At 49.3% G+C, this 17,723-nt stretch overlaps 1 protein-coding gene across 2 annotated transcripts in view; it reads right to left on the bottom strand.

Moving 5' to 3' along the window:
• Nucleotides 1–17,723, bottom strand: part of SLC13A3 (solute carrier family 13 member 3) — a 39,493-nt gene that overhangs the window by 1,703 nt on the left and 20,067 nt on the right. For both annotated transcript variants that reach the window (XM_054724039.1, XM_054724038.1), the window contains exons 8-11: nucleotides 14,336–14,433; nucleotides 10,615–10,727; nucleotides 3,705–3,866; nucleotides 1,195–1,332 (exon numbers count right to left, since the gene is read on the bottom strand). In XM_054724039.1, coding sequence (XP_054580014.1) covers nucleotides 1,195–1,332; nucleotides 3,705–3,866; nucleotides 10,615–10,727; nucleotides 14,336–14,433 — 511 coding nt within the window. The remainder of the gene's footprint in view (nucleotides 1–1,194; nucleotides 1,333–3,704; nucleotides 3,867–10,614; nucleotides 10,728–14,335; nucleotides 14,434–17,723) is intronic.

Here is a 17,723-nt window from a genome sequence, read left to right as displayed (position 1 = left end):
CACTTTAGTTACTTAGTTCAGTGGTCGGCAAACTGCGGCTTGCGAGCCACATGCGGCTCTTTGGCCCCTTGAGTTTTTAGCAAAAGCCAGCTTAGGAGTACCCTAATTAAGTTAATAACAATGTACCTACCTATATAGTTTAAGTTTAAAAAATTTGGCTCTCAAAAGAAATTTCAATCGTTGTACTGTTGATATTTGGCTCTGCGGACTAATGAGTTTGCCGACCACTGACTTAGTTAATGAACACCTGTGTGTTACCCTGTTTGCTCTGCGATTGCTTTCTGCCTCTCTCTGGTTCTCTGGCCCTTACCCTGCTGAGTCCCTGAGCCTGGACCAGCATCCTGAACTGGTTAAGCACATCGCCCCTGGGGTTGCACCAGTTTAGGAAGGGTTATTTGCATTCTGAGCGCCCAAACGCCCCAGGCCCAGGTGGGGGCGGAGGGGGAAGAGGCAGCAGGAGGTGGGAGGAGGGGAGCAGGTGGGAGGGGCGGGTTTAGCAGGGATCATGGGGGAGAGGGAACATACTGCCCCGTAGTTGAGCCCTGCTGAAAGCTGGAGTCCCCCCCGCTACCCCCACCCCCTGCCACAACTCTGGGGCTCCTGTCACACTCCTCAGCTGGCCAGGCATTGAGGCCACCCTAGTCCCAGGGTGTGGCCTGACATTTCTCTTCCCTGAAGATTCTGGGCACAGTTCCGTTGGTCCAAAAAGCGGGAGCAGAGAGGGGAACGTCCCTTGTCCCCAAAGCAAACTCTGGAAAGCAGTCACTTAAGCAGTTTCCTGAAGTTGTCTAAACATAGAGTGTTTGCTAAAATGTATTTTCCTGGCCCCACTCGGAATGACTTATGCAGAAATTGGGGGATGGTGGCTGGGGGAGCAGGACCCTGCCCAGATGCCTAGCCGACCACCTGTGTCCACCCACCTCTCTGGGCTCTGCTAGAAAATGCCCAGACTCGCCCGGCCAGTGTTGCTCCGTGGTTTAGCATCAGCCCATGCACCAAGAGGTCCCTGGTTTGATGCCCCATCAGGGCACGTGCCTGGGTTGTGGGCTCCATCCCCAGCAGGGGGCATGCAGCAGGCAGCAGGTTGATGTTGATGTTTCCCTCTCATGGATGTTTCTATTTCTCCCTTCATTCCTCTCTCTCTGAAATCAATAAAAACTTATTTTTTAAAAAGAAGAAGATGCCCAGGCTCACCATGTCTTTGACCAGCAAGTGTCCAGAGGCGAAGGCAATTGAGTTGGGGGGCGTCGAGACCGGGAGCATGAAGGCGTAGGAGCAGCCCACTGTGGCAGGGATCATCAGGTACAGGGGGTGCACTTGCAGGCGGATGGCCTGGGCTCAGGAGGGCGTGGTGAGACCAAGACGTAAGAGGTCAAGACAGTTGGAGGGAGAGCAACACGGAGACAGATTTAGAGACAGAAAGAGAGACAAAGACACATGGATAGAGAAAGGCAGAGTGAGAGCCAGCAGTCCAGACAAATGAGAAGACAGATGTAGAGACAATGAGAAACCAGAAATACGAACACACAGAGATGAGGGATGCGATACACGGAAATGGACAGAAGACGAGAGCCAGACCAAGGGAGAGATGGAGAAGACATGCTCAAGGTTAGTGACATTCGGGGGCCGCACCACAGGGTCACCAGGGAGGCTGGGCTGGGGAGATGTACCTAGGACACTCCTCCGATCTGAGTGGGCAGGAGTCCCCGGAGGCTTGTTAAAGCTCAGCTGGCTGGCCCCCACTTACCCAGAGCTGCTGACTCAGCAGGCCTGGGGTGGCCCCAAGAACCTGCATGTCTGACAAGGTCCCAGGCGAAGCAGATGCTCTAAAATAACCAGCCCTCTACCTGGTCCTAACAGCTGGAGTCTGGGCCCCTTGGGTCGGGGCCTCACTGGACTTCAGGGATAAGGAGAGCTCAAGATGGCAGCTGTTGGCAAACATTTCCACATTTCTAAGACTGGGGGTCAAACGTGTCTGTGGGTTGGCCTCAGGGAGTGGGCCCCTGGTTCTTCACCTCTCTCCAACGACATATTCACCTACAATTCATGTTGATTACTTCTCCGGCATTTTACTTTAAGATAGGACATCTTGGGGCCCCCTGGGGAATTTGTGCCACCTAGAGGATATGTGTTTTTCTCAAAATGTGCTGAAATCATCCCCGTGTGTGTCAGACGCTTTGATTTTGATGAGAAGCACCATTTGGAAGAATGTGTCGTTTGCTAGTGTCTCCTCCAGTAAAAGGCTCTAAGCTCCCTCTGCCCTCCCACCCTCCATCTCTCTCCATCGCCAGATCCCTCAGATCCCGGGGAAAGGCGTGATTCAGTCCCGCCACACTCAGCAAGGGGAGGGAGACCCCACCCCGCAGGGCAGGTGCGAGTGTAGAATGGCCCATTCACTTTGGAGGGCGATTTACCCACATCTGACAGAACTGTAAGTGTCCGGGCTCCTTCACATCCAGGGATCTCAGTGCTACAAGTATCTCCAGATGTCAGCCACGGTGCACAGACAGGAGAGGTTCGAGGCAGCCTTGCTGGATAAAAGCAAAGACTGGAAGCAGGTGGCTTGAACAAATCGACAACTATCGATCCTCATGGGATCTTCTCCAGCCGTGGACCAAGGACCAAGTGTACCTTTGTGTATGGGGATACAGCATGATCTCTATTATAATCGATGCATAAATAAGCAAAGAAAAACAAAGTGGCTCCCACGAGTGCCTGGTATGACACTGTTTGCACACAAAGCATATACTGTACTTGCAACACGGACTTAATCCCGTAGATTCGGGGTTGCGCTGAGGTAATAACACCTCTTTCTTTCATCTGTTCAAATGTAAAACTCAGGGCAATCAGTTTTGAAATCCCGAGTGTAAACTCTTCTTGTCCATGGTGATATGTTGTTCTTGGCCTATGACCCTGGATTCATTTTGCTGTTTGCATCTTTATTTACACACGAGGTCGAGTTAGGACATTTTTCTCCCCTCGTTTGCGTTTGGTTTCGGGGTCGTGCTAACCTGACACCTGGGTGGGTTGGCTTTCTCTGCCTGTCTGTGCTCCGGACACTTTGGGAAAATCCAGAACTATCTGGTCCTTGAAGGCTCCGGCTCTCACCTCGCCAGCTCTCCAGGACGGGTGCCCTTTAAAGCAGCAGTTCTCAGCCGGGGGTGACTGTGTCCCCCCAGGCGACACTTGGCCATGTCTGAACACATGTGTGATGGCCATGATTTAGAGGGGGCGCTATTGGTATCTAGCGGGTAGGGGCTAGGGGTGCCGCTAAGCACCCTGCTGTGCACAGGGCTGTCCCCGCCACTCACCCAGCTTGTCAGTGGTGCCCGGGAGCCCGGCTTTACAGCGAGGCGAGAGCTTTGCTATCATCAGAGTTCCTCCTGTGGTTATTGGACTAGTCAGACTTTCTACTTCTGCTTAATCCAAATCTGGTCATTCTAGCTTCCTAGAAACTTTCCAAAGAAGGGCATTTGGTCACTTTAAACATGTTGACTTTGATTATGCTTTCTTTTTTTAAAAGAAAAAAACCCACAGGATTGTTTTGAATCTGGGTTCTGACACGTTCACACATTTCGGAAGAGAGCAGTGACTCCTGCGGCTGCCTGGGGGAGACCCCGCAGCAGGGGAGAGGGTTCTGACCTGGGTGGTTGGAGGGACAGGCGCCCCTCCTTGCCTCCCCTCCTTCCCAGAAGGGCCCTCACCAGCTCTGCCATGACGGGCAGGAAGATGATGATGGTGGCCGTGTTGCTGGCAAACTCGGTGAAGAAGATGACGACGCAGGTGATGGTGAAGACGGCCAGCGTGGGCGACACGCTCTCCAGCGGGTGCAGCTGGTCGCTGATCCACAACGACAGCCCGGACTGCTGCAGGAGGGCGGGGGGAGGGCACCTCTTCACACCCAGCACACCCCAGTGCCACCCCTGAGGGCTGGGCCCGGGGAGGGTTGGGATCAATCACAATGATGACAATTATCCCCTTCATAGATGGGGAGTCTGGGGGTCAGCGCGGTAAGGGACATGGGACATGTCCAAGGTCACACAGGAGCCTGGACTTGAATGAGCTTCTCGGCTTCTTGAGCTCTTCTCTATTTTGTACGCTATAGGCCCGGGACTCAAAGCCTCGGACCCTCCAATAACCCATTTGGTTCTCCAACAATTCATCTGGGTCTAGCACCCTAAGCTCCAGCTTGAATGGGAGAGGGGAATTGGATCCTCCAGGATAAATCTCCTCATTCCTCCAATGACAGTTATTAATTAAAATGATATGAACATAAGTATTGCACAAAGCATTAATCTTGTGATTGTTATATATTAATAGGCATCAAATGTATAATATATAGAAGATATACTTTATATCACATGTAATATAAAACATGTATCAAGTATATATTAAATATGACACTGCCAATATAATTATAAATAGTAAGATATTTATGATCAACAAAAAGGATGTTTATTACAATGATCACACAAATATTAACGCTGTTAACATTGTATTATTCATTATCATAACAATCGCCATTCATGTGGCTCTATAGGGTGCGAGGCCCCTGCATACATTAGCTCCCTGAGTCCTCCCAACCATCCCATGAGGTGGGCATTTGTCCCAGTGTTGCACAGGAGCAAATATGAGCCTGGCAAAGTTTTTGTGACATCCACCGTTGCCAAACTTAATTAATGGCGGGGATGTATTTCACATATAGGGCCATGCACTTCTGGAAGCTAACACGCTCCTGCAAAGCTCCCTCGGGGAACACCAGTCTGTCACTGCCCCTCTTAGTGCACAGCAATGGCCAGAGCTGCCCAGAGCCCAACAGGACAGGGGAAGGACCTGTTAGATGGTTCCCTCCCTGGCCCCAGACTCCACCCTGCCGTCAATACTGCTGTCATCTCCATGCCCTTTCCAGGACTTCTCCGGGAATCACTCCATTTACCAGTGTATAACATGTATACTCTCCCCCAGCTACTCCCTCCTCTCATATATGTATCCTAAACTACCAGGAGTCCCACACACCTTCATTAGGACCCCAAGGCAGCAAAGCTGAAGATGTAAAATTGTGCTCTCTTTTGCCCCCTGGTGGTGCTATGCAGCGATATCTCAAAAAACAACCACCCCAAAACCTACCAGGTCTTGTCCGGCAGGTCGGGGTTTTTGTTTTTAACAAAGATAACAAAACCATAGGCTTAGATGTTGGCCAAGGCAGAGTTGGGTTAGTCCCCTACCATTTAGTGTATGTCTACCACAGCCCTTTTATCAACCCAGTGTCATCTGGTACCAATGCACTTTCTTGATCAAAGAAACTATATACATTTCTTTTACGTTTAATAGAAAATTTACTGCTTATCCCAAATTTAAAATTTCCTAATGGATTCTAGAACACAGCGCACTGTTTTTCCATAAATAAAACAGTACACGTGTCCCTACAACTTGCCTTGAAAGAGACTGTGTAAACTTGAGGTTTCTTTTACATCTGCACTGCTTGTCTGATGGCCTAGGAATTATGGCACACGGCAGCGTCAAGGCCCCCGCCTCTCCCCTGGCCCCGGGCACCCTTCACAGAAAAAATGGGCCACTGGTTTTTCCCAGAGGCCACGGCTTTGGCAAAGAGATGGACGGCAGTGTGTGCCGTTGAACAGAAAGAGGCCGGAGAGAGGGAATATTAATGACTTGGATGAATGAGTCAAGAACTTCCCTGTAGCCAGACCTCTGGGTGATGGGCTTCCGGCCAAAGTCCCAACAGCCACTCATACCCTTGGCTCAGCTTTCACAGCCACAGGGAGGTCTGGCAGCTTCGTGAGAGAGGAGAGCCTCCCACTGCCTGGGGTTCTCGTGGGGACTCCTAAGGGCTTCACCTGCCCACTCCCAGGCCCCTCGGAATCAGAAGCTCTGTCTCCTTGGAACCCCAAAGCCCCGCAGTATCCCAGGGACTCTGGGATCAGCAATAGGCAAGGTCAAAGCAGGAAGGCCAGAGGGTGAGGAGAAAGGGCTCTGGAGTGAGACTAAATCTGTTCTCCATCTTAATCCTTTCTGGCTGTGTCATCCTGGTCAAGTAACTCAACCTCTCTGTGCCTCAATGTCCTTATCTGTAAAATGGGCATATAATAGTACTTGTCCCAGATGGATATTATTGGGAGAAAAAGAGCTCATCCATAAAGCATTTAGTGAAGGGCCTGGACATCTGGCATATGCCCAGGCCATGCCAGCTGTCATTAGTAGCACCAAGTCATGAGATGCCAGAGGTGGCCGAAGACTCAGAAATCACCCGGTGCAGTGGTTGTCAAGTTGTGTTCTTTACGATCCTCGGAAATGTCCAGAGGTGCCTGAGGTCACATTGCAGGATGGGAAAGGGAGGCTGAGCAGGCAGGACGTGCTCCCCTCTTCCTCCTCCTTTCCCGCTTCCACCAGGCCCTCTTCTAGATCTCTTTGATAACAGGAGGGCCGCATCTTACAAGGAGGGTGTTACGGTCTAAGTTAAATGCTTAACGTTGAAATCTCAATGGAAAACACCCTTGAGAATCTCTTAAAACACTCAGAGAACATAGTAGGTTCAGCTGTGTGTGTGCAACTCTGTGTAACAATTCTTAGGTAGGGAGAGCCAGTGAATCTGATTGAGAGGAAGAAAAAAGAGAAGGCTGCATACATGAGGTGAACGTTCACACCATGGTACCACTCTGGCCCTCGATTTCTTCAAGGGGTCGTGGCAGGGGTTAAACAAGCACTCGTAAAAATCGCTCCGGGGTCCATAGTAAGCCCTGGATGTGATTTATTGTTAGTTATTTTTCTTAACAACACTTACAGTGTTTCCTCTGTGCTGGGCTCACTTGCAAGCATTTTGCGAACGTTAACTTATTTAATCTTCCTGACAACCCCAGCAGGTAAGGAGTAGAATTCTCTCCATGTTTGTGGTTGAAGAAACTGGGGCACCAAGAAGCTGTGATTTGCCAGTTAGGTCAGATGACTTGCCCCAGGGTTAGAGTTTTGAGCTCACAATCTGGCTGGTAAGCACTTCAGTAGCTTACTTCTCCAATTAAACTAACAACAACAACAACAACAACAAACATCCTCTCCGGCAGGAAATGAGGGTCGGGGAAGAAGACCATGTGTCTACTCCGCTCTGAGGGGATGGAGCCTCAATCCCCTCCATGTATTTGGCGAGAAGTTTGTTGTGGTGGAGACTAAAAGACCATACACCAAGGTGCCAGGGTCAGGCCAGGTTTTTATCCATGAGACAGTAAGGTTACAGTAACAAAAGTGGTGAGGTTGACAGGGGCCCCCATTTTAGCACCAGGTGGGTATGCATCATCCCTCTCTGGGCACTTTCCATCCATCCATTTTGTCATCAGTCCTCAAAACAGCCCATCGGCTAGGTCCTGTCCAGCTAATGTTTACTCAGTGAGCAGGGGACACGGCGGATAAGACAGATATGATTCTTGCCCTCGCACAGCTTATATTCTAGCAAGAGAGACACCTGTAAACAAACAAATGACCAGGATCGTGTGAGGGGCAGATGCCGTGTGAGCCGAGTTGTAAGAGGGAGAGGGGCTGTGTCGGTGGGGAGGCCCTTTCTGTGGCGGTGACCTTGGAGCTGAGACCTGAAGGGTGAGGACTCCGAGATCTCGGGGCGGGGGAGGGGAGGGAGATGGAGGGAGCAACCGGTGGAGAGAAAGCCACCCAGAGGTCCTGGGTGCGAATGAACACAGTGTGGCTGAGGAATGCTGAGGAGGCAGTGGGCCTGGAGTGGAGCGGATGAGAGGAGACAGATGGGAACTCACGGGGTTTGTGTAGAGGCCAGTGGGAGCCTTCAGCCTGGAGTCTATATACAGGGGGCGCCACGGATTGAGTGTGAAGCGGGAGAAAGCTGGTGAGAACACTAAGTAGGTGTAAGCGAGTTGCCCAAGTTCAGAGTAAGCCCTGGGATCTGATTCCCACCCTTTGGAACCAGCATGTGGGAGTCCACACAGCCAGGCTCACCCTGGGTCCCATCCAAGGCCCTCTAAGCCACAGGAGGCCACGGTGGCCTGGCAAGGGCACTGGGCAGGGACGAGGGAGCAGGAAGTGCCCTGAGCATTCTGGTCCCTCCGGGGCAGGCTGTGCTGCCTGGGGAGGGAATGGAACCAGCAGGAGCTGGGGGAAAGGGGCAGCTGCTACACAAAGCCCTCCTTGAACAGAAATCAAAGCCTGCTGCCTGGGGCCGGGCCAGGGGCCAGACTGGCCTCCCAGCATGCTCAGCGGTCCTGCAGCCCAGCCCCCACTGAGAGCCAGGCTTTACCCACCAGATCTGAGCTCAGAGAAGCCTCTTGGGGGTGGGGTCCCCCTCTGCCCCCTCCCTCAGTCAGAATAGGTGCATCTCAGTAAACAGATCTATTTCCACAGAATTGCTCGGGGCGAGAACCTCTGTGTCATCCTTGATCCTGAATCCCCCTCTTCCCCAACATCCACTCATAATAACCAGCTGTGTTGGCTATGTTCTAAGTTCTCCATATGAACGGACTCATTTAAAAATTGCAACAACTCTATGAGATGGAATCCATGTGTGCGTGTTTTTTTTAAAATATGTTTTTATTGATTTCAGGGAGGAAGGGAGACGGAGAGACAGAAACGTCAATGATGAGAGAGAACCATTGATCAGCTGCCTCCTGCAAGCCCCCCACTGGGGATCAAGCCCGCAACCCAGGCATGTGCCCTTGATCGGAATCAAACCGGGACCCTTCAGTCTACAAGCCGACGCTCTATCCACTGAGCCAAACCAGCTAGGGCTAAATTTTTTTAATTTTTATTGAGAGAGAGAGAGAGACCGATCTGTTGTTCCGATTATTTATGCACTCACTGGTTGCTTCTTGTATTTACCCTGACTGGATATCGAACCTGCAACCTCGATGTATTGGGACGATGCTCCAACCAACTGAGCTACCTGGCCAGGTGAGATGGGATCCATTTGTATTCCTATTTTATAGACGAGGAAACGGAGGCACACAGCTAAGAGGCACAAGATATGAGACTAACCCAGATGGCTTGGTTCCACTGCCCATGCTTTCTACCAATGCAGGGCATGGTCCTCTTGAGACCTGGCTAGCATGTCACTTCCACTGGGACGCTTCCTTGAAACATCTCCAGTGGAAGACAGTAGTGAAAGGAATCAGAGAGACACCAGTTCAAAGCCCAGCTCTGCTACCAATGAGCTGTGTAACCTAGAGTCAGGCAGTTAACCTCTCTGGTCTTCGGGATTCCTTAAAAGGGGACAACAACAGTACTTTTTCTCATCCATCCCTTTGCTCTTTTTGAAACCTGTACCATTGTAACTGTGTTATTTATTGAGGTGAGGGGGAGAATAAAACAAAAACATAGTTTGCAGAAAAAGAGATGCTGTGTAGAGAACCTAAATGTGCTGCCCAGACCGCCTGCCATGAAGGCCTTGTTGCCCCAGCGCAGGGAGTGCGGGCAGCAGACAGCCTGCACTGCCAGCCCCTGACCCCAGGGTACCTTGCCCAAGGTCACACCTGCTCCTGGGGAGGCTCATGTCCACAGATGACGGAGGGATGCCGGGGTATAAAGGCCTGGCCACCCCTGACCAACGGGATGTCTGTGCAGGGCCCTCTCAGCTTGGCGCTCTCTGTGGGGCTGATGGAGGCTTCGCGGGGTCTGCCTCTTGGCTGTATTGCTACCTCTCAAGGTCACCGGATGACCTCAGAGTCTGCTTCCGGGAAGCAAAACCTGCACTAAGCGTGGCATGAGGATGCACAGGGACTCCTCAGCACTTCCTGTTTGCTATGGATTGCATCAGCATATCTTCTTCAATGACTCCCAACAGCCCCACAGAGAAAGAACTTTGAGCCTCGGTTTTCCTACCTGAAAAATGGGGGTAAACTATTCCCTAGACCCTAGGGTCCTGTGAGGGTTCAGTGAGGTAATACATTGTGATACATGGTGGACACTGAGGCTGCACTTCCTCTGAGCAGGGCCGACGACCCCAAGCATGAGCGCCTCCTGAAAATCCTGCACCCTCGGTGCCTCACTCGCCTCACTCTAATCCCAGCCCTGCCTCTGAACTCACAGAACCCTCTAGAATAACAGTAATAACTAATTAAATAAACAGTATCAAAAATACCTAACATTTATATCATAATGGATAAGAGCATATACTCTAGAGTCAAACTACCTGGATCGCAATCTGGAGTACATAGCTGTGTGACCCTGGGCAAGTGACTTTACCTCTCTGTGCCTCCATTTCCTAATCTCTAGAATGGGAATAATGATGGCATGTATCTCATGTTTGGAAGTTTAAATCAGTTACTGTATGTAAGGCACGTCGGACAAGGCGAGCACTGTATGTGGCGGCGTTCCCCTGTGCTCACGGAACCCTCGAGTCGTGATGTTATTGGTACCAGTAATAGTACTGAGTCCACTGTGAGCTCCTTGAGGTTCCAGATCAGACCTTACTCCTGTCTTTCTCCCCAGCACCGGGCACTGAGATGGGAACTATGATTATCCTCATTGGCAAAGGAGGTGGGGTCTGCAGGGCCCGTGGAGTCTCTGGCTCTTGGGCTGCGCCTGCAGCTGGGACTGGGACCTGCCCACGCCTCCCCGGGCGTGCAGCCCTCCTGCCGATCTTACCTCGCAGGCCTTGGCCATGGAGAAGCCCCCTCCCAGGAGAAGGATGATGCTCCAGGGGATGGTTTCCTCCGCCCTCTTCCACGTCAGCAGGGGTTTTGTCTCTGTGTTGGAAGCTGGGCAGAGAGAGAAGACACTCACTCTGAGGAGCGGACACTGGCCCCTGCAGGCCCATCTTTGTGGGGGCCCTCGGGGTTCTCCAGGAAGCCACGATCTGGCTCCATATCTGACTTCGGAGCTTTAGGGAAAACCCACAGCATCGTGGTATGGCATCTGCTCTATTCGGAGTGAGAACGGTGAGGCCCCCGCAGCGTGAGGACGCCCCAGAAACAGGCCTCCACGCGCAGGACGCCCACTCAGCCTCTCCCAAGTCCTTCTGGGCAAGTGTTACTTTCATCCGCACACACACAGGACAAAAGGGTCTCTTTGTAACTGGATGTGCACAGGGAGCAAAGAAAGAGGAAGGGTATTCAGGAGAGAAAAGAGCGATGGGAATCTTTGGCCCGTGGAACTATGGGATGGATTTTATGTTCAAAGGCGGGGGTGTGTGCAGTGGCGAGGACAGGGGTCAGCACACTTCTGTAAAGGTTAGGGACTGGATAATTCAGGCTTTGCAGCCTCTGTTGCAACGAGGATGCCGTGATGGCACAAAGCAGCCATGGACAAAACATGCATGAACGGGCATCCCTATTGTCCACGGGGTCTGGGCACTTACCGTCACCCTCGGTTGCTATTTTCATGTAACACAGAAACTGTTTTTCTGTTTCAAAAATGTGAAAGGAATGATGAACAGGGAGGGCATTGTTTTCTGAAACACATTGCCCTGCACCCAATCCGCTGCCTCCATAAATGTCACCTCCCTGTAGGCATTTGAGTCTGCAACGCCTGTTCTGTAAACTAGGAAGCCGGAGGTGAGAAGGGTCTAAGGGACCTACTCGGGAAAGCCAGTTCCAGAGAATCCAGGGGGGCTCACTGGGAGGTCACCCAGCAAATCAGGAACAGAGCTGGGGTACCAGGCATCCAGGTCCCGGTGCCCTCCCCGCAGCCCCAGCCCAAGAGGAAGCTCAGGTCCTGTGAGCCCACTCCCAGGCGACAGAACCCTGGAAGGGGCCCAGTCAAGAGCAGCCAGTCCACAGGCTGGTCAGGAATCGATGAGGCTACAGGTAGCCTGGTGGGCGAGATCTGCCCAAATAAGAATAAAACGTGCTGCCCTGGCTCAATTGGTCGGAGCATTGTCCCACACACCAAAAGGTTTGGGTTCAATTTCTGGTTGGGACACACACCTAGGTTGTGGTTTCAGTCCCCAGTCAGGGTGTGTGTGGGAGGCAACTGATTGATCTCTCTCTCTCTCTCTCTCTCTCTCTCTCTCTCTCTCTCTCTCTGTCTTTCTGTCTCTCTCTCAACATATCCTTGGGAGAGGATTTAAAAAAAAAAGTAGTAGTACTGATTCATGTTATTACAACATGGCTCATCCTTAAAAACATCACGTTAATTGAAAGCAGCCATCACAAAGAGTCACATATGTAACTATAATTACATTTATATGAAATATCTAGAATAGGCAAACCCATAAAGAAAGTAGACTGGTGATTGTCTAGGGCTTGAGGGGAGGGGCATGAGCGACTGCTAATAGTTAGCTTAGTACCACTATTTCCAGGGTTTCTTCACGGGGTGGTGAAAATGCTCCAAAATAGTATTGATGACTGTACAACTCTGTGAATGTACTGAAAACCATTGAATGTACACTTTAAACGAGTGATTTGTACAGTATGTAAATTATATCTCAATACAGCTGTTATTTTTAAAAACAACAACAACAGAATAAGCCAAACCAACTGGGTTCTTACTCTCAGAAGCATCAATGGGAAATAGAGAGACAGCTGGGCAAAGAGAAGATTGATTAAAGGTAGAAGAATGGACAGAGGTCGCATAATACAGGAGGGGTGCTAGCAGCTGAGGTTCTGTGGGGAAACAGGGACTTGGAGGAAGTAGGTCCTCCCAGGAAGCGGGAGCTGGAGGAAGTGGGAGTTATGAGAAAGCAGACGTTATGAGGAAACAGATGCCAGGAGGCAGCAGGGCTCCGAGGGAGTGGACTGGAAGGAGTGAGTACACACTGTAAGACTGGAAGCCAGAGGGACAGAGGCTGAGGGGACAGGAAGTAGAAGCCGTGGGAGCAGATACTACGAGAGAGTGGGCACCAGCAAGGTGAAGACGCTCTAAGAAAACAGAACTTCCAAAAAGGCAAGAGCTAGAATGAAGCAGAAACTATAAACATTCAAAAGCTAAGGAGAAGTAAAAACTATGAAGAGACCAAGAAATGACACATGGAGCGGAATGTGAGGAAAGCGTCTGGAAGCGAGACAGAGAAGCAGAGATGGAGGGGGCAAGGGAACCCTGTTTGGTTTTGCAGAGGCCAGAGCCCACAGCCTAAGCTCCTCGGACCCCGTGGCAGCCTCCTCCAGGGCCAGCTCTGCTCCAGGAACTATTGGTGGGACCGAGAAATCCGCTCCCTCCTGATCCTTACGCTGTACTCCCCACACTCCAACCCCCATTCTACAAAATTGGAGCTATCCTTCCTAATACTCCATTTTTTCTCCAATAGAAAATAGTGCCCAGCTGGCGAGGCTCAGTGGTTGAGCGTCGACCTATGAACCAGGAGCTCACGGTTCAATTCCCCGTCAGGGCACATGCCCAGGTTGCGGGCTCCATCCCCAGTGTGAGGTGTGCAGGAGGCAGCCGATCAACGACTCTCTCTCATTATTGATGTTTCTGTCTCTCTCTTCCTCTCCCTTCCTCTCTGAAATCAATACAAATAAATTACAAAACACACAATAGAAAATAGTTAGCTTAGGACCACTATTTCCTGACTCGTGGTCCAGAGCTCATCTCACTCCCCAGATAGAGATGGGCCAGGCACACAACACGGCTCATCTGTGACAGGTGGCAGGTGTTGGCACCCTCTCAAGGCAGACTGCTGGCAATCCAGTGGGCTCACATGTTGGATGGAGCTCTGAAGGCCGAGGCCAGACTACGGACGGTTTGGTTTGGAGGGCTCTGTGATTCTTCTAAGCTGAATTTGAATGCTTTTCAGCAGTTTTGCCTCACTCCACACCCCTTCCTGTTCATTTTAACCCAGCTTGAGATGTTCACATCTGGCCCTGTAGGCAACTGAGTTGCAAGTCCGGAGGTGGCAAAAGCTTTTCTATAAAGGAGCAGATAGTAAATATCTCGGGCTTTGTGGGCCAACAGGCAACATTGAGTCTATTGCGTAGACACTTACATCGCTAGAGAAATTAAAAGTCCACAAATTGCTTATTGAAGAAATTTAAAACTTTATTTATGGACACTGAAATTTGAATTTCATGTAATGTTGTGTGTCATATTTTTCTCTTGATTCTTTTCAACCATTTCAAAGTGTGAGAGCCATTCTTAGCTCATGGGTAGCTAAGACAATAGACAGGCAGCTGGATTTGGCCCGGGGACTGTATCTAGTTGCTAGCCCCTGCCCTGGACAGTCACCTCCGGCAGCCCTAAGTGCCCAGACAAGGTAGCTGCTCAGACAGGGAACAGGGAACAGGGGATGGGGAAGACTCGGGGTGGCTCGTGGCTCATACAGTAGGGCTCTCAGGTCCCAAGTGTGGGGCCCACCTCAGGCCACTGATTGCCACGCTCCACGCCACAGAACTCACTGAGCTCACTGACACCCCAGCCCTGACCACCTTACCTTTAAAGTCACACCACCACTTGAGAGAGGGCCTTTTGGATGGGAAGAAAAACAAGATGGTGACAATGCTCACGCCGGTTACAGCATCAGAAGTAAACCTACAAGGACAGACAAGGCCTTGAATCATGTGACCCTGGGCATCTCAGCAGGCCAAGGCTTGGCAGATTTACCAGTGAGGATCTGTGGGAGGGAATTAGGGCCACCCTGAAGGGGCCTTGTCAGAGGCCTCTGGATTCTGTCCTGCACTGAACTCAGCACGGATGCAACCACCCGTGGATGCAAAAGCCCTTTGCCCACAGTCCCCCGGGGCTTTTAGATCCTGCTTGAGCCAAACAAATACTTTTCCTCCCAACTCAAGGACACGAGGTAAAGGGACTTGACCAAGGAGGGAAGAGTCTGAGAGCCACAGAATACTGGGGTCTGTGGAACCCCCATGGATCATTGTAACCAGGGTTCCTGTAACAGCTCTGTATTTGTTCAGCTTCTGTTTGCATTCCTCCTAGGATGGGCAGCTTACTACATGGACATGCAGCTCACTCACATCAGCAGAGCCCAGATGGAGCCAGCTTCATAGCCCCTAACAGCAAAACCTAACGACCATCTTTCAAGGATCCACACGGTGTCCAGTGGAGGAGGTATTAAGCTCTCAGAAGCCTGGGATAGGCCTCTTCCATTTCAGATGAGGAATCCAAGACTCAGAGAGCAGAGCAACTTGCTCAAGGCCAGACCATGGTCTGTGGGGAGATGGGTACTGAACCCAGATTTTCCCAGCTCCAAGTTCAAAGAAGCTCAGAGCCAACTACTAACAAAAGCATTTTCAGCCCGCACATTTGGGAAGAAGAGTATTCAAATGGCCAAGAAACTGGAAACAGTGGTCAATATCACTCTATTAGAGAAATATAAATCAAAACACTAATGGAGTACTACTCTGTTTTTGCCTCTGCGAACAGACAGGCAAACTTGAAAAGGGTGGTAATACCGAATGAGGATGTTGGAAAACATATAGGGCTGGTGGGAAAATAAATGTTTAACCTTTAGAGGGCAGCTGGCATCATGCTTCAATACTTTACATGTGAATACCCCTCAATCCAGTTATTATTCTTCTAGGAATTTACCCTCAGGAAATAACTGGACTCTTGTACACAATTTATGTACAGAGATGTTCATTTGGTAAGAGTGAAAAATAGAAGATGCTTAGTAGAGACATGTTTAAATAAAGTGTTTTTAATAATATATATAATATGTACATAATGAAATACCCTACATCTTTTTTTAATATATGAGATATCAATTTTTATGTATAGACATGCAACCAAGAAACCTCGTAAATAAATAAAAAAGTTTTTATTTGTAGTATTGGACACAATCCAAAAGGAATTGATAAACTAAATTAAGATACTCCCATTCTATAGAATACTGTGCAGTGTTTAAAAAGAATGAAATATCCCTGCCACGGTGGCTCAGTGGTTAAGCATCGACCTATGAACCAGGAGGTCACAGTTCAATTCCCAGTCAGGGCACATGCCCAGGTTGCAGGCTTGATCCCCAGTAGGGGGTATGCAGGAGGCAGCCAATTGATGATCCTCTCTCATCGTTGATGTTTCTCTCTCTCCCTCACCCTTCCTCTCTGAAATCAATAAAATCAATAAAAATATTTAATAAGAAGAATGAAATAGCAAATTGTCCATGATCCTATTATAATATTTTCCAACTTTTTGTTATATGTCTGTGTATTAATGTGCGTGTGTGCGTGTGTATATCTGAAACATTACACACCAACTTTAATTGTGAATATCATTGGGGAGAGGGACACAGGGGAGATGAAGGGCAACTAAATTTTACTTTTTCTCTTCAGCATTGCTTGAATTTTTTATAATGAGTATACGTAACTTTTACCATGAGACAAAAAACAGCAGATCACAAACAATATGTTCACTGTAATCACATTTCTGCCAAAAAAATCTTATGTCTAGATAGGTTTCTTTTTAGTCCATTTGCTTGTGCTTTAAAAATTAGTTTTACTGAAATATATACTTAACATGGAATACAGTGCACCCATTTTAAGGATATAGTTAAGTGAGTTTAGCCTAATGTCCACAGTCTTATAGCCACCAATCCAATCAAGTTGTGGAATGGTTCTCAGAGAGGCATTCTTTTTAATTCAGAAAGGATGTCCATCAGATCTGGAGACACTTTCTTTGTTTCATTCAAGCCATTACAGCCTTTGCCTAGATTGGGATCCATAGTGCCTTCTATAAAAGGCCACACAATAAATATTTTTGGCTTTGCAGGCCATGTGGTTTCTGCCATGGCTCAGCTTTGACATCATAGCACGAAAGCAGCCGTCGACAGTAAGTGAATAGGTGTGGCTGTGGTCCGACAGAACTTTATTTGTAGACACTGACCTTTGGATTTCATGTGCCACAAAATACAGGGTGGGGCAAAAGCAGGTTCACAGTTGTTCATACGGAAGATAATACAATAAAATATAATAACAAAAGAATAATATGCTAATTAGACCGGACGTCCTTCCAGACAACCTTCTGGATGAAGCCGAGGCTGTGAGGGAAGCCTGGGTCCCAGGTGCCAGAGGGAAGCCGGTGCCGGCAGCTGGGGGAAGGAAGGCCTACTCTTGCACGAATTTCATGCATCAGGCCTCTAGTTAATAAATAATAATACAAGAATAAATTCTGTGTTTTGCTTACTCACAACTATAAAACTACCTTTGCCCCATCCTGTATTGTCATTTGATTTTCCCTAGCCATGTAAAAATGTAAAAGCCATTCAAAAACAAGGGTGGGCCAGATTTGGTTCATAAGCCGTAGTTTACCGACCCTTGTCTCAGATGACAGGGGCCATCTGGATGGTGTCATAGCTCCTAACTGTTCTCTCACCTGTATTTTTGCCCCCACTATCCATTCCCTAGTAAATGTAATTAATGTTTTACTGAGTTCTTCCTATGAGCAATTTTAATCGTTTGACATGTATTAACTCATTTATCCTCAGAACAATCCAATGAGAAATGTACTATTATTATACCATTTCACAGATGAAGAGACTGCAACCCAGAGAGGTTAAGTAACTTAAAACCCTCCTATAGCTTCCCATGACTCCTATTAAAAAATACCAAAATGCTTAACATGTCTAACAAGACCTCCACGATCTGGCCCTCACCTTCCCTTCCAGCCACGTCTTGCCCACTTTTCTCGCTTCCCACCAGGTATTGGTCACACTGGGCTTCAAGTGTCCTAAGCTGGTTCCTGCCTCAGGCTCTCACAGACATGCCCAGTGTGCCTCCCGTGTTTATCTCCACTCTTTCCAACTTCGCTTCTTCCCAGAACTATCCAAAGTCAAGGCCCCCACTCCACTCTCTTATAATTTCCCCCTC

The sequence above is a fragment of the Eptesicus fuscus genome, chromosome 12 (genome assembly GCF_027574615.1).
Source record: "Eptesicus fuscus isolate TK198812 chromosome 12, DD_ASM_mEF_20220401, whole genome shotgun sequence".
Lineage (NCBI taxonomy): Eukaryota > Metazoa > Chordata > Mammalia > Chiroptera > Vespertilionidae > Eptesicus > Eptesicus fuscus.
Note: the sequence above shows the minus strand (reverse complement) of the source record. Positions and strands in the feature narration are given on the sequence as shown.